This window comes from Denticeps clupeoides, chromosome 3 (genome assembly GCF_900700375.1).
Source record: "Denticeps clupeoides chromosome 3, fDenClu1.1, whole genome shotgun sequence".
Taxonomy (NCBI): Eukaryota; Metazoa; Chordata; class Actinopteri; order Clupeiformes; family Denticipitidae; genus Denticeps; species Denticeps clupeoides.
In genome coordinates this window covers 22,217,698-22,240,357 of record NC_041709.1, presented here as the reverse complement: position 1 = coordinate 22,240,357, position 22,660 = coordinate 22,217,698, and the positions used below count along the sequence as shown (strand labels likewise).

Genomic DNA, 22,660 nt, shown 5'->3' with positions numbered 1-22,660 from the left:
TACAATGTGTCAGTAAAGTGCATTTATGGTATTAAGACAGACAAACATGTGTATCGGCAATGATGTTGTTCCGTAGACTTTGTTCAGTGTAAATATCTGCAAACTGTAATTGGTGTAAATGTGAACGTAACACACACTCGGTTTCTAACTGGGGTAAAGGGCGAATTGATGAGCATCTTTAAGAGCAGCGATAGGAAAGAATTTATTCCACCATTAGCAGTAATTTACTGTTAATCATTTACTTTTATTGTACCAACAACATCAACTAGTGCACACAAGCATACTGTCCCCAAGTTGACAATGACAATTGTGTGCAAAATAGCAGCAGTACAAGACTAGGTTGAAAGTTATCTTTAGGGAAAAGCAACATGATAGATTTTTCTTTCATTTTTATATCCACATATTGTGTTTCCTTTTTCCTTTACAAGCACATTATGCCATGGGTCTTGGGCTAAGTGAAAGGGACGAAGACAGGGGTTTTTTTTTTTAACACTGCAGCATACAGTGAAAATAAACCAATACCAGATCTCTTCCAGAATTAAAGAGGTGAAATGATCTTGGGAATGCATAAAACAAAGCAGGCCGTACACAGCAGTATGATGTCCTTATGTACCAGACATCATATTTCTTTTTTTTCTTTTTTGATTGTCCTTACAGAGCTGTCCTTTACCTGATGCACGGGAACCTTTCGTAAATGTAAATCACAAATCTACATGATTATTCCCCTTGAAAAAAAAACCTAACAAACAGAAAACATCACCTTGTACGAATTCGAGAGTGGTTCGTCTCCCTTTCAGCAAAGCATGCAAGGATGTTGCGCCTACTAGTGGCAGAAACAGGCAAGTTTCTGAACTTCTGCAGCTCTGGCCAGCCGGCTGTCTGCGACTGTCCATGCACTCAGATTCCAATTCTTTCTTTCATTTCCAATTGGAATGAAAGTCCACACATTTTGTGACATGGGCTCGAAGTTAGGGCGTGTCGTTAGCTGCAACTCTCTGCCACAGGGCCTAATCAAATATCCGGACAGAACTCAGAACTCCGATTCAGTGACACAGCTCAGCAAAACACTTTGATTTGCTTAGTTCTAAGCACATGTATTCAGTTCACTGACAACTGATATTAGGTTCAGTGCTTGATGCGTACAAAGCCCTGGTCCCCTCAAGTTTGTGTACCCACAAAACCAAGTTACAAAAATAGTTTTTTTGATAAGTCAAAGACGACAATCATAGGAATGTTCATTCACAACAAAACATTATGCACCATGTAAAATGCACACATTACCTAAAATGGCAACAGCAAATACTTATGAGTGGAATGTCATTTCAAATAGTTTTCAGGTAAAGTATTAAGCATAATAGCAAAAAGAAGAAACTTAATTAGAGGTCACATTTTCAGTCAGTTTGTCAGCGTCGAAAGTTTGGATATCCTCAAGGCCCCCAACACATCCAACCTTAGTTTTCAAGTTTGAGATAGGAAACGTGTTTAAATATACTGTACACACTCACGAAATGTTAGTTCTTTAAAACAGATGTGAATCACTGCTCATAACACATAGTCTTGTTAGTCTTCTGAGTCTTACAGAGAGTGAAAGCCTGACATGATATTGCGTGCAGTTTCTTCTTGTTTTTGAACATCCCGTTCATCCTCGGGCAGCCTAACGTTAAAAGGGATCTCAGAAATATTGTGAATATGAGGTCAGTGGGTTAAACTAACTTCCAGCAATTCTTTCACGAAGGCCATCATTCAGAGAGCCATAAAAAGGGAGGGAGTTGATTTTTTCATCAACGTTAACAGCATATTCATCGACAGGACAGAAGAGATGCCACTGATTTTCTGAAGTCCCTTTCACTCATCCCTTAGGCCCTTCCCAGAAGGAATTGGATGTTAAAGAAATGCTAACAAACCACCTTCAAGATGTCGACACGACTTCAGCTGTTGGATTTTTATGGTTTTACTGAGGCAAGCTGATATGGCCGATCCTTGTGCAACTAAAGGGCAAAAGCTGTATTACAGACAACTTCAAAGTAATATTTGTCAGTTGTAGGGCTGCCGTCTGATAGCCCAGATCATACTTGTACTCATACAGTACTCGGATTGGGAGGAGAAAAAAAAAAAACGCATTCTACTCAAAATCCATAAGGTGTTTATTCGGAGGAATTTTGTCAGCATTCCTGAGACATTTTGAACTTAGTTGAATACACTGAGCACGCTGCTCATGTGATATGTACAATCATTTATGTTTAGTGTGGTTCTGTGACTGTTTTTAATGCAACTGGATTTGTAGGTTCAAATCCTTAGCAAATATGGTGAGTAGTAGTGAGAGGACATAATGTACCACTTCACCAGTGTTTCCTAATTATGATTTACTTATTTATTATCTAAGCTACCACCCCAACACAAATAAAGGTAAGAGAGAACCTTTACCGCCTTAAAAAATGCTGACAAAATTTCATCTGAATTCCATCATGATAGGAAATTGCATATGAAAAACTATGGATTTTGCATGGAATGCTCCTTTAATGCTGCATCTGTGCTTGCCTCGGGACAGTCTGCCCATGAACAGTTGTATGCACATTCTTCTCTTTTGAACAAATATACAAAGAATACATAATTGTATACAAATACAGAGCTATAATTTACAATACAGAGATTTTAAATCAATAATCATCTTTTAAATAAAAATGTGGTTCATTGCACTTGTTAAAAAATTAATATGATTTAAAAAGACAATAAAGTGATTTATTTTAAAAAGGTGAAAAATATACTGTACCTTAATCCTGATTTAGAGTAATAGTAAAAATAACGATATCTTCAATATACATATTCTGAAAAGACCCTCACCAATACACATGAATGTGTTTGTAACTATGTATATATCGCGCTCACAAGATATAACTCGAATGAACAGAAACACACACCCCTTCCGAAACCCTACTGCGCGGACGTGTGTGTTAGTGCACATAGAAACGTTATTTTCAGTGGCCTGCATACATATATACATACCTCATATAAAATAAATAAATATGCGAAAATGTTCTTGGTTCATGGTTTATGGTTTCCTTCAAAGCTGTATTTGGTACTGTCTTTGACTTACCATTTTTAAACGTATTTTTTTGCTACTGATAACGTGGGTCCTTTGAATGTGTTCCTCAGCGATCCACTGTGCCTCCCTGAAGAAGAAGAAGCAAAACATGGGTCTGAATTGGGGGGCAGGTGGGTGTCCAAACTCCAAACTCTTTGGTCTGGATTGACGTGCACTCTTGAGGTCCAGTAAGAAAATGAAAGAGGGTGCATGGACCCCCCCCTCCCTCCTCTCCTCACCCCCGGGAGAGCAGCCCAGGACCTCTTCATCAGTGTTGGATAAGGGGTGGAGGTTGAGGGCAGGGCGGGGTTTTTCTGACCGCTCCTCTCACCCACCACCCCAAGGGGGGCTAGATGGTGCCCTCGTTGTGTGTGGTGTGGTTGGACTTGTTATGCACCACACAGTTCTGCTGCTGCTGCTGCTGTTGCTGCTGCTGGTTGAGCAGGGTGGCTGTCTCTTCCACCATCACACCATCGTGAAGCTCCGTAAGAGTCAATTCGATCTTGGTGTACTCGCTGTCCGAGGACTGCGGCGTCTTGTCCATCCGGGACGCCATGAGAGCGTTCTGGTACTGCTGACGAGAAACCTGCAGACGAGAAACAAGCTATTACAGAAATCCACAATAATTGCTTTCTTTGCTTAACCAAGGAAATGTATTAGGGCAAAAGTACTGCCACATTTTCAGCACTAGGTGTCGGAATCACCACGGAATGTCACTTTCTGCATGGAAATGATGAAAATTCCGAAAGCTCTTGATTCAGGCTGCATACCTTAATGTACTGGAGGTCTGAGACCGCCCTAACTGTGTAGTCTGGGACGTAGATCTGCAGAAATGTGTTTAGCTGGTTGTTACTGCTGCCGAGGGTCGGGGTTATGGAATCAATACGGTCACTGCGATTCAAAGAGTCCGAGTGGTTCAGAGCGAACGGTCGTGGAGGAGACTTGTTCTCTGCATGGCACAAAGCACAGACACACAAAGTGTTATTTGGCTAAACGAATGAGAAACAAATGCTACTGGTAGCAACTTTTGTACGAAAATGACAAAAAGCCTTAAAGTGAAGCTTTTTTTTTTTTTAATTAAACACAGATTATGTTTTCCACTTCTTAAAGAGGGACAAAAAAAAATCCACAAACACATGGTTTAAAGGCTACCCGAGGTGGTGTTAATGCCGCAATTTGGTTGGAATGTATATAATCCTCGTTTGGATGTTGGACCAGAGGGCCCCAGCGCAGGCATGTGAACTCAACGAAAGACCTGAGGGGGCCGTGGAAGAACTGGGGCAGGGGGGTTGGAGAGCGGCCTCAGGCTTCTACTCTCAGTGGGAGTTGCTGCGGGGTTCGAGGGCCACGGAGGCCGTGTGTGTACGCGGCGACTCGAGCAGAGTGTCAAGGACAGGACATTTCGCCACTCTTCAAAGCAACCGGAGAATTTGATTATTGTTGGAACGTTATAGTTTCTCCTTACATTTCCAAAGCTGTTCACCTGGTGACATATTTAACGGTGTCTGGAGGCCATATTTTTGCAAATTTCCCACTTGTGGGACTAATAAAGGTTTATCTTATCTTATCTTATATTTGTGTTATTAGTGTACCAGCCATTTAGCGAAATATTAGTGTCTGGATTGAATGAGTCTAAGTAGCGCTGTGATTCTAAGGAACTGAATCTTTCAAAGCGGTTCTACCAAGTGATGTGTCAGTGCACATAAATCCTATTTAAACTGACCGATCCACCATTTTTCGATATTAACCACAAAAAACAGATCATGCAACTGCAAACATGCGCAAGCAAATGACAGACAGGCAAAAACAGTCAGGATCTGTACAAACACTTCTGAACGTGAAGTCAGCACAACAGCGTGACTCTGAATTACATGCCAGGAAAAGGACGTGACGGCGGCATGTCCAGTTTCTAAGACTCAGCACGCAGGCAGACACACACAGAGGGGAAGACGGGGGGCTGCGATATGCTACTGTACCTGGGGATCCGGCTAGTGACTCAGCCCTACTGACCACAAAGGTGCGAGACAGGGAGAGGGGAACTAGACAGGGGACAGGAGGAGGAAAGAGTGGAGGGGGAAAAAGAAGAGTCACCAGGGGAGGGCCATACATTGGTGCAAAATATTTGTCATTTGTAGATTGTCACATGAGCGACAACATATTACAAGAACTAACTGTTTTCTAACTATGTGGTGTAGTACCTCATGCTCACCAGCAGAGGTCCCTTGACCCCTACATCAGAGAATTCAAAGTCTGGAATTTTGTGAATGGACACAGAGGAACTGTGACAAGATCTTCTGAATAACATATTGAATGTGGATCTTCAAAATGGGATCAGATTCAAACAAATAGTCACAAAGACCCATAATTACAGGCAAACTCAACAAAACTCATGTAAAATTTACATTTATCAGAGCGGCTTACAGTCATTAGTTACAGGGGCAGTCTCCCTTGTAGACAGTCAGGGACGCAATGGCAGTAAGAGGGGTTTGAACCTGTGACTTTGTGACCTTCTGGTTCATTGGCGAGTGTGTTACCCACCAGACCCCAGCCATTACTACCAGACTCAACTTCTTTAACAAACAGGCAAACGTGTGCAGGTCGGTTCGAATGCAGAAATGTTGGTCCAATCAAAGACGCGCGGTGCATTACCTGGAGGGGCCGTCAGTGCCATTACTCCATAGGAGGAAAAGGGACCTGCTTCAAACTTCATCCCCTCTTTTCCAGCCTCAACTTCCACTTTCCCCTGAAGGACATAAACTGGACTGAGAACCGAGCCTCTGATCTCTTTAGACAAGCACTGTTACTATCCTATTACTCTATACGCCATTTTCAGAGGAGCTCACTGACTTGCAGGAGGAGAATGAAGTAGTCCACAGGCTTGTTTCGGTGAAAGAGGTAGTGTTCTGGGGACCTCTTGTTCTTGTCATTGTACTTGATCTCCTGGATGACATTGGGGTGCTTCAGAAGTCTCAGGAGGATCTTCTCAGACATCTGGGTCAGGCCAAAAGGCTCAACCTCTGAAAGACAGAGGAGAACTTCTAAATGCAACTCTGGGGAATGAAGCCATTCATATTACACATATATTACACGAAAAACGCGTCACAAAACATTCTCTGAACATAACTGAGCAAACAGAAACTGAGCAAACAGCAGTAATGTCTAATACTCGATTCCTGCGGTGTAAACCTGTTGTACTCCTCTGGAAAGTCACTACGAAAATCTGTTTCCAGCATAAACTGAAAGCGTTTAATCAAATCTTCGAGCAGAACTCATTCAGGATCGGCGAAGGGGCAAAACACTCTTCCGGACACACAGACTAATCACATCCATTCCAATCAGAAGCCGCTGGCGTTTGTCACTTCATCATTTGTCTTTAGTCACCATCAACGACGTGCACTCTGCAAAGTGCGTTTGTACTTTCGCCTGCCGTGGAATACGACATCGGAAACTATAGAATAAAAAATTAATTCAGAGGTTACAATATAGACTGGAAACGTAATACGCACACTAAAAATAAAATACTCTCTCACTCTGAATCACCGAAAAACGTGAAGATGTCCTGTTTTTCTTAAACCTCTAGCCCCGCATCATAAAAATAAATGGCAAAACACTTTTTTTGCTTCAGACTTCCTGTGGTGGTCCTCTCCATAGGACCCAGCACCTCATACCTACAATAAGCATCTGAAGTTGGGTGATGTAGGGCACACTGAAGGAAGTAAAGTAGTAACCCACACTTGCCTGTTGCTAGGAAACGCAGAGTAGCCAATAGAAGCTGAGGTGATATTTTAACTTTGATTTCGTTGTCGTTGGGCTTGAAGGCCGAGAAATCCTGTTTCCTCTCACGATGGGTAATTTTCTTTTTTGTTTTGTTATCAGCTGCAAGAAAAGGACAGACAAGAAGGGAAGGACATTTCTATGAAAGTATTCTTACTTTTGGCATTTTTTATACAGAATTAGAAATGTAAATAAGCAATATTACTATTAATAGGGGTTGTAAATAACAATCCAGATGGTAGAACAGGGCAATTGTATTTGTAGGGCACCTACTGTACAAATCTGTTTCATCCAGAATTTCCGACTTGATGATTTCTTCAATGACGTCTTCGAGGGTGACAATGCCCAGCACCTCGTAGAAGGGGTCACCCTCCCCTTCGTTGTTTACCCTCTGGACAATAGCCAGGTGGGATTTACCTGAGAGCAAAGGGGGGATAATCTTAGCGATTTCCTGTTAACCGTATGGCTGATGCCAGCGTAGCCGTGGATTTGAGTGAAATGCTCCTAATGTCTTGTGGATTAACTGGAAGGTCTGGGGTTGTTTTCGGTCTTCATACGAGAATTAGAGACTTCACACCAGCATGGTGCTTGCCACACCACAACATTTTTGCTGACGTTTACTGATTTAGGTAAAAAAATTCCCCCCAGGACACTCACGCAAAACGATAAACCTGAGAACGGAGAGCCATTTCACACTTTTCCCATCTGCTTTCACAGGACTCTTGTTTGCCGTGTGAAAAACTCTTAGTCCATACTACCAACCAAAAACGCTAAACAACTTCTTTGCCGTTTCTCAGCTTGTGATCATTTAAAAGGAATTTTCCAGAGGCAAGGCTAATATTAGACCTGAAATGAAGTTTCCACTCCAAAGTGACCGCTGTGTGATCTGATTGTCTTGGAGCTACTTGTTTAAATGCAGATAGGCATAGTTTGAATACTAGAGGGCCTGGGACACGCTTCCACCCCATCCCATCACCAAAAAGGGAAACGAGCCAAACAACTCATAGCGGTAGCAACTGAATGCCGTTGCACATCAAGCTATTTCTTTTCATTCGAATAATTGCACAAATATAAAGGAGCATGTTATTGTGCGCTGGCTGAAATTTCAAATGGAATATTGAACCAAGCCAGTGTTTCCCATTCCCGGCGGCCCTGAGGATCTACTGTCCTGTACAGTTTCAGGCTTCTAGCGTACCAGATCCAGGGCCTGAAGGGCTTGATAATGATCTGATGAGTTTGGAGAAGATGCGTTGGGTGCAGTTCAAACTGTGCCATACAGTTGGACCCAGGAGCAGGACTGCGTAATCCTGGCCTAAGCACTTAACTATTAGTCATAAAAGGCGGACGTCCCTGTGTTCGTATTTCTGTGTGGTGTGCTGCTAAACAATGCAACACAAGTAGACACAATGCTCTGAGTAAACCGTCCTGTTTAAAGCCAATTTCTTTGGGTTTTGCTGAGTTCGGGTCAGGTATTAAAAGGACAGCACTGGTCCCATGACCATATAAATAATGGACCAAGCTTGATTACAGTAAGCAGAGTGCAGGAACTACGCCACCAGGGCAGCCGGGAGCAAAGAAACAAGTTTACTTCATAACTTTGTTTCTGCCCTCTGTCTATTTGAGAAATGAAAGGTGGAGGAATCCAATATGATGGTAATAATTATAAGAATTATAATAAATCATTAATGCCTTACTCGTTCCCAAAATATTCTATCAGTTTCTATTAAAATCAAAAGGCACAGGCTTTATATCCTCCACATTCTTTAACATTACAAATCAAAAAATTGATTGGGCCTTACGAAATGCTCACGAACCATAATGAAATAATGAAATGAAATAATGAAAATGTAAAATGTAATGAAATACTGCAAACAAACAGCCAATGATACATTACAACAATACATGTATACATCAGTAATCAATCTCATTCTTTTTCTGCCCGTCCCACTATTGTTTCCCCGCAAAGACACCCAGCTGAATGTTTTGGGGCGTTACAAGTGTCCAAATATTGCATCCTGAATCCCATTCTTATCAATATACCCCACAATTCAGCTCAAATGGGACTGACAAACTAATCTGTGGAACATTTCAATTAATACATGGTGTAATTTACTTCTAATTAATTAAAAATATGGCAGTAAAAGTTAAAATATATATATATATTTAGTTGACAAATCCAAAAGGATTGAGGTTATGGGACTGAATTTGTGTCCTCACTCATTCTCTCGCTTTGTATCGCTCGCTCACACACACCCATAGAGAGCTCAGTTTCTTCTTCTTTGTGTTAATGTCTCTTAAGATGACTTCATTCTTTCATTTTCCCCACAAAAACAACTATGTTAGACAGACCAATGTCTTTTATTAATAGGGTTATTATTTATTTTATTATTATTCGTTATGCCTGTGGCGGTGGGTGGCGAGGCCTTGGAATGACCCCTGCCCCCATGACTGCAGAATAAAGATGCGGAACAGCTGTATGGCATGCAGACATGAATGGGTACGTTGATGGGAGAAGATGGGAGCAGACAATTTACTCCAGGGACCAAGGCCATCCTTCCAATGAGGAATGAAACCTCACACTCAATGGCACGCTGGGATCTGGGGTGGAAACCGGGCCTGCAAATGGACGAGGCAGCGAGGTGTGTTTGTGTGGGAATGTGGGGTGTCTACACTAGGGCCAAGTCGTCTAAATTCTAATTGACTAGAGGCTATTAAGAAAACAGGATTTTAATATGTCGAGCATGCACATTTTTTACAGTGTACATCTGAAAGAACATCTAAAGCAAAGAAGAGCTACCATGTATTAATCACGCAAGCCCCCAAAAGCTGATCTGAGGAATGCAGCACGTTGAACAATATATAACACCACGCATACATGAAAAATTGTTATCGATGTTCTGTTGATGTTATTGGAAAAGAGAGCTGCTGTTTCCCACAAGTTTCTGTGTGAACGTCACCACGGCATTGTTTCTCACGAACATTTGTGCCGATTTCATCACTGAGTCTCAAATATACCCCTATCCTGGCTCCTCTCTTGAAGTCGCCAAAGTTGCCAAAATAATGGGGCTGAGTCAGTATACCTGCGAGGACAGCGTTGGTATGCCTGATTTGCACCATTGTTTCCATGACACTTCGCGAGTGCCTGGGACAGCAGTGCGCTCCCTCCATCCATTCCAAGATTATTTATGGAATGCCGCTTGTCGTATTTTTCCATAGCGTAATATCCCCCTAGAAACAGTGGAGAGGGCGCCTGAGGGGCAGTGGCTGTGGTGGACGGAGACCAGACCCTCCCTGTAAATATTTTGGGATTTGACAAACATAGTGATGGGAAAGGATTTTTTCCTGCAGATCAGCAAACTTATTTCTGTTAGATTCCACCTGGTCCTCAGATCTGTATGCAAAAGAATATTTTAATGATGACCATTACAAAAAAATTCTAGCTGTATGTGCAAGAAAAAAATGCTCTCTGACATTACTATACCGCAGCATTTTTATGATTCAGCCTCCCGAGTCAAACGTCTTCGGACAATGTGTGATCGAAGATAAAAGGTATATTCCAACTTAATGTTGAACCAGAAAATTGAACCAGAAAATGCTGCTGAGCCAGAATGGGTCTGACAGGAACACCGATAACAAAATGGCCACTGTTTTTGAGGCTTGTTTCGCTAATAAAAGTAAAGGTGTCCTCAGGATTTACACAAATAGGCATGTAGCGGTGGCCTTACCGCCACAATCTTTACAATTATTAATCAGAATACTGTGGGGTAAGTCAGCCATGTGTCCTTCATTTTAAATCATGCTTATAACATTTATACATGTTCTCCAAATCATTCCGGTCTTTATCAGTTCTTCAATAAATCCATATACGGTGATACGAGGGATGCTGCTGCCAGCTGAAAGGTACGGTATTGACTGACTAAAAAACTTCATACAGACCAACGGGAGACCTGAAGAGAACAGTTCTGGGCATATACATATACATTGAAGGAGTGTTGTCTACACAGCAACTGATGAACCAGTAGGACTGATTCCGCCGATTCAGCTGATTCTATCTTTAAAGGTAATATAGTACTTTTTGCCTGTAGACAAGGCTTGAGTAAATCTTCTTTCTGTCAAAGAAATTGGCCTCGGCCTGTTATTGACCAAGGTCACTGATATTCCAGACAGAAGTCACATGCAGACTCCCCGTTCTGAACAGAGAGGTCTTCTTATAGCCAATATGTGCATTAACTGCTGCAAATAAACACATGCAGTTGCTTTCAGGTAAGTGTAAATGTAAAAGGCGTTTTTAGCATTGCGCCTGGACCCTAAATATGTGATGTTTCATTTCTACAAAGCCGCACTCACGTGTTGATAATAGTCTGTAACCCCAAGATTCACTAAACACTCACTTTTGACTCTGTTGGCCTTTATCGTTGTCCACCTTCAATAAAGAGTGCCAAGATACACAAATTATACTTAATACGTGGACTATTCTACATTGATGCATTGACAAAAATAATTGATCATCTTATAATGACGTTGCTTGGTGATTTTCTGGCGGCCTGATCGGAGTACAACGCTGCTCCAGGTAAAGTTCGACCTTGGAAGTGTTTTTGCTGTCCTTTGTAGTTGTATTTGATTGATGTTTTACTAGCATGCAGCATTTTTGTTTGACGTTATCTGAATGCACAGCCAACTGAAAGCTGGTGCTGAATGCCTGTGTGGACACTTCGAAGAACAAGACCTTCATCTCACTGATGCATTTGACATAATGTAAAGTAATGTAGAAAAACTGATGGGATGTATGATGATGCATCGAGATATCAAATAGAGTTGAATACCTGACATGATAATCATACTTGAATTGTGAGAATTGAATTTTTATATATATATATGTGTGTGTGTGTGTGTGTATGTATGTATATATATATATATATATATATATATATATATATGTATGTATGTATGTATGTATGTATGTATGTATGTATGTATGTATGTATGTGTATATATATATAAACTTAAAAAAAAAAAAAAGAATATCAAACAATTATTCCTTGAAGTATTAAAAGTGACCAAATAGCTAGGTTAATTTATATTAATTATACCCCATTTTCCTATCACATGCCTTATACTAGTAACTCTACTACTAATTTGAGGAAAAAAACAGTATAGAATTCCACTATCTGCAGTGGAGTATGAAGGGTACTGCTACCAAAAGTAAGTCAAGTTGTGCAAAGCTGATTACACACACACAAACACACACACACACACACACACACACACACACACACACACACACATACATACATACATATACGTCTGTGGGAAATTACTATATACTAATATATATATATATATACACACACACACACACACACACACACACATATATAACATTATATAACCATTACAAAAATACAACCATTATAACAATACATGTAACATTATGCAAACCAAAACCATGATGGAAAGTCCATTCCAGAAGACAGATACACACCTCCACAGAGGCAGGTGCAGCCTGCTGTTGTTACCTTGCCAACGCAAACCTATTTATCTATAACAAATGTAAATCATGAAATAATTATTCTGTTTACTTAGAGGCATAGCAATGCATCTATTTTATTTGCATCTATGTTTTTGCAAAGTTTTTGCGCAGTTTATTCAGCTTAGAAGCAGCCATGACCATTGTGAAGCCGCCCCATGTACAAGAGATCATACCAGTGGTGGATTTAGATGTCAGCAGCATTTGCAGCCACCCTTGTGGCGGTACACGTACACAAGATGATATGCAACATGAATTCACTACAATTGCTCCAGCAACATTTTCAGTGAGCAATTGGGCAGGATGAAAAAGGACATGCAAAAAAATATGCACGCTGAAATATTTTTGCGTGTAATTCTATGCATTTCTATTTGTCAGTCTGAAAACTTCTGGTTGGGCTCTTTACTTAACTCCTCCCTAGCAAGTTTCTGTGGCCTCAGGAAAGTGCCCGTTGGCATGGCTGTTTTTTTCCCTCTGGCTGGGGGACGGACACCGTGCCTGGTGTAATCAATGATGCCGAGCCCAGCTTTCCAAAAAGTGCAGGCTGGACGCGTTCCATGGCAGGGCATTAGACTCTGGTTGGTGTCGTTCGTAATTTACAACACTGAAGGAAATGGGCAAAAGGACAATACGGGGGGTTGGGCAAGAGGGGGCCATTCAAAAACCCAAGGCTGCGTTTGGAAAAACTAAAAAAGAGGCAGTAGGCAGGGCAGAGTCTTAGGACTGAGGCAGAGCTAAATTTGCTCAATGTGTAAGAAAAAATGACGTTAGGTGCATTGTTGAAACAGAAGTGACATTTTGTTGTAATTGCAGAGGTCTGAGCTGCTGAATGGAGTGACATTTTCTTTGCTTTACATGGCCATTGGACAAGAACTGAAGAGGCCACAAGGGATGAATTCACTGGATTCCACATAAAGCTGGCGTCACTATTTCCAGCCACACTGTCACCACACTGAGACCCTACTTCTCCTGATACGAAGAGGATGAAGGGATGTATCCTCGAGGATTATAATGTGCCACACACATTAACTAATAAATGCATATTTTAATTAAAGGAGCCCAACTGAACAGTATCCCTGATAAAAGTGTGGATGGCTGTCATGGCTTGTAAATCATACAGCACACATTGCGGTCATGGGAAATTAATTATATAAATAAAATAATAAATAATAAAAAAATTTAATCTATAAAAATATATGTACATTGTTTGGTTTATAAATCACTAGAATAAGTACAAATTTAATTGGTACAAAAAAAGCAGTATCTCATATAGTATTACCTACAGGCATCCAGAGACCTGTTAGTATGTCTAATCTCTGCAGCCAAAATTTCCTACTTTCCTAAGACAGGAACGCAAACTCTCAGCTTTCAAGGGCTTTATAGGGCGCTGGACATCTTAGATGACCTGGCCTGGCCTGGCATGTCATAATTCAAAGGCTTTACAATAGTAGAAGCCAGAAGTGGACAGTTACTTTATTAAAGGTTGAATCTGTACTTTACTCATGTATTTCCAATTGGGGAACAAAGTACTTTATACTGTATTACATTATGCAAAATATATACAGTACAGGCCAAAAGTTTGGACACCTGCTCATTAAATGTGTTTTCTTTATTTTCATGACCATTTACTTTGGTAGATTCTCACTGAAGGCATCAAAACTATGAATGAACACATGTGGAGTTATGTACTTAACAAAAAGTGGAGACCTGGTCTCCACAGTCACCGGACCTGAACCCAATCGAGATGGTTTGGGGTGAGCTGGACCGCAGAGTGAAGACAAAGGGGCCAACAAGTGCTAAACACCTCTGGGAACTCCTTCAAGACTGTTGGAAAAGCATTTCAGGTGACGACCTCTTGAAGCTCATCGAGAGAATGCCAAGAGTGTGCAAAGCAGTAATCAGAGCAAAGAAAGTAGAATAAAAAACACGTTTTCAGCTATTTCACCTTTTTTTGTTAAGTACATAACTCCACATGTGTTCATTCGTAGTTTTGATGCCTTCAGTGAGAATCTACCAAAGTAAATGGTCATGAAAATAAAGAAAACACATTGAATGAAAAGGTGTGTCCAAACATTTGGCCTGTACTGTATATTTACATTATCTTTAGTTATCTTATAACCATCATCCTCTGCTTGACATAGTACTGAATTATTACTCTCCGTAGGAATCAGCAACTCACTTTCTGGCCAGGTAGGCTGATTAATAAAGTTGCCTTTATATTGAAATATACCTGTGTGCTTGCAGATATCCTCACATGTACAGGACAGCAGGGCATGAAAGGGCAGACAGTCGTTATCATTGCTGTACCATATACAAGCCTGATTAACAGTCTATTTTAAGTCAGTTTAATGATTGTAATGCCATCTAATCTTATGCTGTCATATGGCTAGATATATAGACTATTAAAATCTGATGATCATAAAAAAGAGCAGCCCAGAAAAAAAAACAGGGTTTTCCCCTGATGTCAATTATGCATTTACATTTACAGCATTTATCAGACGCCTTTATCCAGATTGATTAATAACCAGTAGTTACAGGGACAGTCCCCCTGGAGACACTCAGGGATAAGTGTCTTGCTCACTAAACTTGTCCTCAATCCCTTTATTCACATAATGGACATTGTTTGCATTTAATGTTTTGTGAACATTAGACAAATATGAGACATTCTGCTAAAAAATTGCTTTGCCAAGCGTTAAATTGATTGATTGACCAAATGCCCTGTTGCAAAAATTATAGTAGAACATTAGAACCATGACTTTATTTTACTTTTCCGTTTTTACTTTCACTCGAATAAAAGGGAAGGCCTTTTTACTAAATTGATCAACAATATCCACATTATTTCAAGTGGTCTTTAGTGTTGTCAATGTTCAGCAAAGTAATTATCCGAAAGGCAATAAAAGAACAAAGAAGGCTCAGATCAAAATCCAGCTGTGAATAGAATGCACTAAAAAGCATGGCGTTTGCAAAAATGTCCAAACAAATGTTACACTGGAGTTTATATGGCAGCAATTTCAGTTTTTAGTGCCTTCTTTGAATGGTTTTATGCACTTTATGGGCTCATGTTTCGGACTTTATGAAAAAGATAAGATAATATGGCTGCTTAGCCATTTGTGTGACAGAATGACACTTGTCTGCTTGTGTGTGTGCTGAAGATCACTGAACGGGCCGGCACCACAGACACAACAGCGGCTTGAGAACACCAAGTGCAGACTTGTACACATTGGTTCTCTGAGACAAAACAAGGCAAAAACACCAATTATGGAACCTGGACCACAATAGCATGCACACACAAACTGGTTATTCGAATAAACAAATGTCCTTTAAATGCCTAACAAAGACATGAAATAACGATGCTCATTTAACTACATTAATGGCTTTTGTGTATAGATTTACTACATTACAAATACATAGAAGAGGTGCCAAAATGATCACACAAATGAACATATAAATACACAAAATCTATATTTTAATATAGCATGTTATGTTTATTCAGTTGGTTATAGGAACGTTAACATCAGTTTCTCTGAATTTTCTTAAGCTATGAAATGATATTGAGCTTGTTTGACCGTTTTACCTCATCACATCCTGACAATATTCTAAATGCCTAGAATATCAATATGCTTACATTATTTCCTCTAAAAGCATGCATGTTGCCAGTCATAGATTTTCGGACATTTCTTTTTGCAACTAAACACATTTTTTTTCTTGTGAAATGTGGCATTTCTCTAAACCAACCGGCTAACAACCTTGTTTGTTTCAAAAGACCGTTACCGATACCTTAGTGAAAAAGATATGTCTGTTGAAGTCTACAGACTTCAGAACTATGCCATTTAGTGGGGTCCACACAGTAATTTTCTGGAAGTAAGACCAAAAAACACATACCTTTGCATTTAAACATGCTCACCGGGCATATTCTGTGGACAAGGCAGTGCTACTCCGGTAAAAAAAAAACCTCTTTGGAAGTGAGCAGGCGCTGTGTTCGCTTCTCCCACCATGGCCGTCTTTTACTTGCTACATGGCTGCCAAGTGGGGCGAATTTGGGAAGTAGGCCTTTGTTGACGGTTGCCAAAAACTAGGGCTGAAACTGATTAAGGCGATGTGAGTTTGGGCAGACAGTAAAATAGGAGAAATATCCAGTTGCATAATAACTACTTAGATTACATGGCTACTTTTACTACGGCTTTCAAAAAAAAAAAAAAAAAACGAATGCATATTTTTTTTTTATGTGGGAGCCATTTTCATTTGGTGGCTGCAGGATCGCTTCCCGCTTTTTCCAAGTGACACAGAGAAAGCAGTAATGCCAGATCAGACAGAATTTGTGAAGGCACTACTAGCTTCACACTTCTCGATTGTTTTGCTAATCTGGTTTTAAGTCCATTTCATGTTGTACCAGAATTTGTGGAATGTAGGGCATCTGAACAGCAGAGGCTTTCCCTGCCTTTTACGCTACATGCGTTAGCTTCGGTTAAAAAGCCAAACTGCTGCTTCATACATCCCATCAGTCCCTTGCAAAGTGTCATAATGAGCAAACGAGTGAAGAAATGGTCAAAATGCTTCCAAGGGGTATCCCACACCAAGCACCCAAGGCCACTAATGCCAACATGACGACACTTAATCCAGCACATTGGCTGGAAAAACCTTGGAAAACAGTACTTACAACAGAGGATGATGGTAATATTAGTTACAACTAGGCCAGGCTACTCGACTTCAAAGGAAGTAGCGGGAAAGCAGACCAACGAACAAAAACAATGAATCTGAATTAAGCATAGATTGCCCTACATAAGGATAAGGAGGGAAATGGTTCAGTACGTGAAGGAAACCTCGTAGCCTCAGCGAAACGAAAGCTCCTACATTAGCCTTTGAGTGATTTGCCAATTGTGTAATCGACTAACGTGTCAGATGTTGAACCTCCCAATCCTAAAATTAAGCCGCGTTTTTTTCTTTAAATCATAAATGTGCCTTGTACGACATGCAGTTCTGTGACCTGTGGAGTGAAGAGTCACTTTATGGATGTGAGAGCTGGGGTTGCCCCGGAAAAATCCCGCGGCGCCGCAGGACGTACACCTACTTTGTGTGAGCTTATCGGTACTCCCGACGTCAGCCTGAAATTGATTTGGTATCGGATCGAAAAGTGGAAAGGCACATCCCTAGTGGAAACCGCTCCTGTGCAGATTCAAGTTCGGCAAGGCAACTGCAGCACTGCATTGTGGGATTTGTAGTTTTTGTGTCGTCGACGCTTCACATTGCCAGGCCATAATATTAGATCTATATAAAGTGATCTCGCAGGACGTGTGACACCCCATAAACAGTCTATTACTCCCAGCAACGTTTGCATGAGCTTTACCATGCTTACAATAGTTCATTATTGGCCGACGAGGCTGTGATTGGAAGTGGAAAAATCAACCATATTTCGGGACGTTGGCAACCCTGGTGAGAACTTAATGAACGTCGTTTGAGGAAACGATATTTTTGTAGCTGTTGGCGAGAAGAAGAAATGCTGACAGCAATGATGGCTCGGAGCCAGGTCACCAAGTGAGAGAAAGTTTAACGAGTCGCGTTCCTGAAACACGGGGTCAGTCACCAGGAAAATGTCATTGCTTTATTACTGCCAGCAATAAAAAAAAAAAAAAAAAAAAGATGTTCTAAAGATGTGCGGGCATGCAAACAAATAGATAACTCGGTTTGTAATAAATTATACACTCGCGCCACAAAAGGCCTTGATTGCAATTTGCCTTTGTACGACCTTTATGGTACAACTGCGCCCTTTTTGTGGCAATACGTCCATAAAGATATCCTGGAAAATGCGCTGTGAATAATCGCTTGACCACCCGGTGGTCAAAAAGCCCCGACCTTCTCATTAACCCCAAAACCCGCTGTTTGGCTTCCTGTGCAAAATCACGTTAATTGTCCCAAGCGCGGCATCGGTGGCCAGCGGGTGGCTTCTGTCTCGCAGGAGATGAAATGAGCAGCTTGCATTTGACGTTTCGAGAGAGTAGCGAGCACCGCGCCGGCTTTCTAGCTTTAGTTCAGGTGCCTGAACAGTCGCACTTAATGTTCCAGCATTTGTGAGTATTGAAACACACACACACACACACACACACACACACACATGTAAAAGTGAAAGCAGCACTTTGCAGGTGCCCTTTGCAGGAGTGACGCATTTTATTCCTTCTTTAGACGGCTCCATAAGAGGGGTTACATTAATTAACAATGACTTAAAATACAAAACACTTTGAACTGAGCGAGTGCCACAACCCGAGCCTGATTGACTCCCTCAACCTCGCCCTCCTGCCCATGTCCAAGTCTTAACCCCCCCGTCCCCAAACCGGTCATTAGCAGACAGCGAGTTCCCTTTGGAGCAAAGCCAGGAACGGACGAAAAACACACACACACACACACACACACACACACAGTGGCCATGAAGTGCAACACAACACCCCAACCTTCTTCCAACGGCTTTGCGTCCTCATGAACTCACGAAGTGGAGTCACAAGGCAGCCCCCCCCCACGCCCCTCTTCCCAAGGTTCAACCAACTTGCCGTCAGGTCATCACCGTCTCCGCCAACAGTAGTCAAAACAGGAACAATACGAAGCGAGAACCTGGGAGTGCTGGCGTGCATGGACCTTAAACAAAGCAGTGCCAGGACGGAGACCGGGCGCAAGCTGCTGTTGTGAGGCCGCGGCGACTGGCAGTGTCCTCGTCGCCGAGCTCCCCGAGACCTTCTGCACCGCGCCGCTCACATGCATGCCCCGACTTGCTTGGCATTTATCGCACTAGCGCATACGCGACTAATGTCGATGAATCGACGTGCGACGCCAAGCCAGCCTCCCACTTTGGACAAACTCTAGGACCACAAGGTAGGCAGCGGCGAGATGCACGATCGCCTCGAGAGAGAAATGACTGCACGTACGTAGGCCGACTGCGGGCCGCGCGAGCGAACGCCATTACTTGTCAAATCAACGGTGTGTGTCCAAAATGTCTTTTAATTTGTTTGAATTTGTGGCCCACGGCACAGGGAGAAGGGGAGAGGAAGAAAAAAACGTGGCCGAGGTGAAATTAGTGCGATTTGAGTAGTGAGGGTGGGGGGGGGTTATTCATTATCCACACCACAACATTCCAGCAACCGGACAAAAAAAAAAAAAAAAAAACGCTTTTAATCGGCTCCGCCGTCACTCGGGGACGAGCACGGGAGCGTGGACGTTTGGTGGGAAGCGGGGGTCGGGGGTCAGGGGTAAGGCAGTGCTGCCGTGCGTTGCAGCGGGGGCCGAGCAAGCGATGGCCCCGCCCGATAACCCCAGGACGGCCGTGGCAACATTCCCACATGTCCCCTACGCGCTTGCACACGAGGAAAAAGAAAGAGAAAGGGAGTCGTGTAAACATTAACGCCCCAATGGAAGTCACAGGGGGCAATAATAGGGGTGGGGGGGTGGGGGGTAGGTCAGTGTGGTGTAGGGCCACAAACAAGTGCGCCCTTCAATTACCAGACCAGGCTTGGTTTTGTCCACTGATTCGCAAAAAAAAACATCGTGAGACTGTGCTGACTTATCTGAAGAAGTCTTCTACGTAACTTATACTGAACCGCAGTGGTCGTCATCGTGATACACCGCAGCACAGCACGCGGTGGCGCGACGAAATGTGTCCTCTGCTTTCAACCATCACCCTGGGTGAGCAGTGGGCAGCCATGACAGGCGCCCGGGGAGCAGGGTGTGGGGACGGCGCTCTGCTCAGTGGCACCTCAGCGGTTCGACATTGCGAACCCACGACATTGCGATTACGGGTCCGCTTCCTTTCCCGTTCGGCCAACGCGGCCCCACTGGCGAGTGCACCCTAAAAGTCCCATAAAAGTCCAAGACTCAAAACTGTCCTGCTGATTGAGACTCCTGCTCGGTTTATATCCGATCTATGGATTTCTGACCGTTTCCGCATGAACACAACACACAGGACCGGTAACGGCAAACAGAGGTGGATCCCTCGTGCCGTTCTCTTTTCCAACTCGGTCACTCTTAATTATTCCGGAAAATCGGAAAAAGTTGCACGACAAACTGCACCCGAGCCTTCAGTGGCCCAGCTGTCCAGATGTTCCTACTGGCTGTCCACTGACGTGATTACAGCAGGCATCTACTCACCTTTCTTAAACTCCTCCAGCATGGCGTCCAGCTTGGTGTCGTTGAAGACAAAGTGCAAGGGGTGGCTGTAGAACTTGGTGATGGTCTTCAGCGGGGTGCTGTCGTCGGGATCCACGAAGGCCAGGTCCTTGACGAAGAGCAGGTCCACGATGTTGGACCTGTCGCCCTCGAAGACCGGGATGCGCGTGTAGCCGCTCTCCATGATCTCGGACATGGTGTTGAAGTCCAGGATGGCGTCGGCGGCGATCATGAAGCAGTCCCGCAGCGGGGTCATCACGTCCTCCACGGTTTTGGTGCGCAGCTCCAGCGCGCCCTGGATGATGTTCAGCTCCTCCTTCACCAGGTCGTTGTACGGATCCGTCACCCGCAGCATCTCCAGGAGCTTCTCGCGGTTGTACACCGTGCCGATCTCCTGGCCCAAGAGGTAATCTAGGAGCTTACTTACCGGGTAGGACGCGGGAAAAGTCAGCAGCATGAAGAACTTGGTGAGCAGGATGGTGTTGGCGCCGACGGCGAGGCCGTGCCTGGAGCATATGGCCTGGGGCACGATCTCGCCGAATATGACGATCCCGATGGTGGACATGACCACCGCGATCAGCCCGGAGCCGGCGATGTCGTCCAGCAGGATGGTCAGCGTGGTGTTCACCAGCACGTTCCCCAGCAGCAGCGAGCAGAGCAGGTAATTCCCTTGGCTCCTGACGGGCTCGATCTTGCGCGCATAGTTCTTCTCCTTCTCGGTGCCGCAGTTCTGCACAATCTGCAGCTCCATCGGGTCCAGGGCCATCAGTCCCAGGTTCAAGCCGCTGAACATGCCGGACAGGCACAGCAGCATGGAGATGAAGATGACCTGCAGCCAGAACGGCAGCAGGAACTTCTTCTCCTCCACCACGATCACCTTGGTGTCGTCCCCGTCGTGGTAGAGCCAGGTGTTCTCCGTCCAGGGGTCGTGCGCCCCGCCCACGGCGGGCGTGGGGGTGGCGACGCACAGGTAGTAGGACTTACTCCGCTCCGTCTTCCGCAGGGGCTTGACCTCGATCTCCACGATGCCCGACGTCCTGCGATTCAGGACGATGTTGGGCAGGACGATGATGTCAGAGGTCCTGATCCCGCAGGGATGCGAGCCCGACGTCTCCTCCTGGCTGTTGTTGTCCCCCGAGGAGCTGTCGATGTTCCCGATCACCCGGGAGCGCCCGTGTTCCGTGAAGGCGATCTTGGACCACGTCTCGTTGTTTATGTTTTGCCCGTAGACCCTCAGCTTCACCCGAGACCTCTCGCTGACCCGCAGGTACCCCCTGTCCATGAAGGAGATGTCGTCCGTGTCTTCTAGCCGCAGTCCGATGATGACAGTCTCGTCGCCGCCCTCCTTGCCACTTGCCGGGCTGATTAAATGCCCGCTGACAGTTAGGAAAATAAGAGTCAGGGCTCGGACCCGGCTAAGTGACGCCATTTTTGCAGCGGGTACCGGGACCGACGGTCCTGCCATATTGATCAGGGGCGAAGCGCTTCAATGAAAAGGGCTTTTAAAAATCAGAGCCAATCGGAGTCCGCCTTCATCTCCGCCGCGCGTCGCCCGGACTCGTGCATCGGACCCGCTTCGCTGCGATACGCGTCCGAAACTGGTCGGCGCTCGGGGCGGGCTCCGTACGCACTCATACCTCCGCTGGTGTGCGGAGACGGGCGCCGGCGCCGGCCAATCGGGAGGCGCCGAGGCCCGGGGGCGGGGCGCTCGCCGCGGCCTCGGCCAATGGGAGCCGAGAACCAGCGCACTTCAAAAAACCGAGACAGGAGTTTTCCTCGTGACTTTTTTTTTTTTTCTTTACTCCCCCCTTTTTTTTTTTTTTTTTTTTGACGCGTCGGAAAGCGGCGAAGTTTAATTAACGCGGCCGAGGTTAATTAACGCGACAGAAAACAAACGCGTGCGGCGTTCTCACGACCAATTACCCCGCTTTCATTTAACCACGAGCCACCTGACAGTTCGAGCCCGACGCGCATGTGAATATGGCAGAAATGTGAATATGGGGGGCAGGCAGTCGTGTAAAATAAGTGGGTACAGTAGCCACTTCCTAGGCAAACGTCGCGCAATTAATGTTTACCCGGGAAATCAATGGTTGAGAAACCCATCAACTGGGCATTTTAAGGCCCGCCATTCG

The 22,660-nt window shown here is 43.9% G+C and overlaps 1 protein-coding gene across 2 annotated transcripts; it reads right to left on the bottom strand.

The window, feature by feature from the left end:
- Positions 1-223: 223 nt before the first annotated feature.
- cnnm2b (cyclin and CBS domain divalent metal cation transport mediator 2b) lies at positions 224-22,156 on the bottom strand. 2 transcript variants are annotated; one of them, XM_028973428.1, is made up of 8 exons: positions 20,511-22,156; positions 7,130-7,273; positions 6,821-6,958; positions 5,930-6,099; positions 5,732-5,825; positions 5,059-5,121; positions 3,853-4,031; positions 224-3,668 (listed from the first exon to the last, which is right to left on the bottom strand). In XM_028973428.1, the coding sequence occupies exons 1-8, from the start codon at positions 21,991-21,993 to the stop codon at positions 3,432-3,434; spliced, it is 2,508 nt and encodes an 835-aa protein (XP_028829261.1). In that variant the 5' UTR covers positions 21,994-22,156; the 3' UTR covers positions 224-3,431. The 2 variants fall into 2 exon arrangements, with proteins under 2 accessions (XP_028829261.1, XP_028829262.1); XM_028973429.1 differs by lacking the exon at positions 5,059-5,121.
- Between the last annotated feature and the right edge of the window lie 504 nt (positions 22,157-22,660).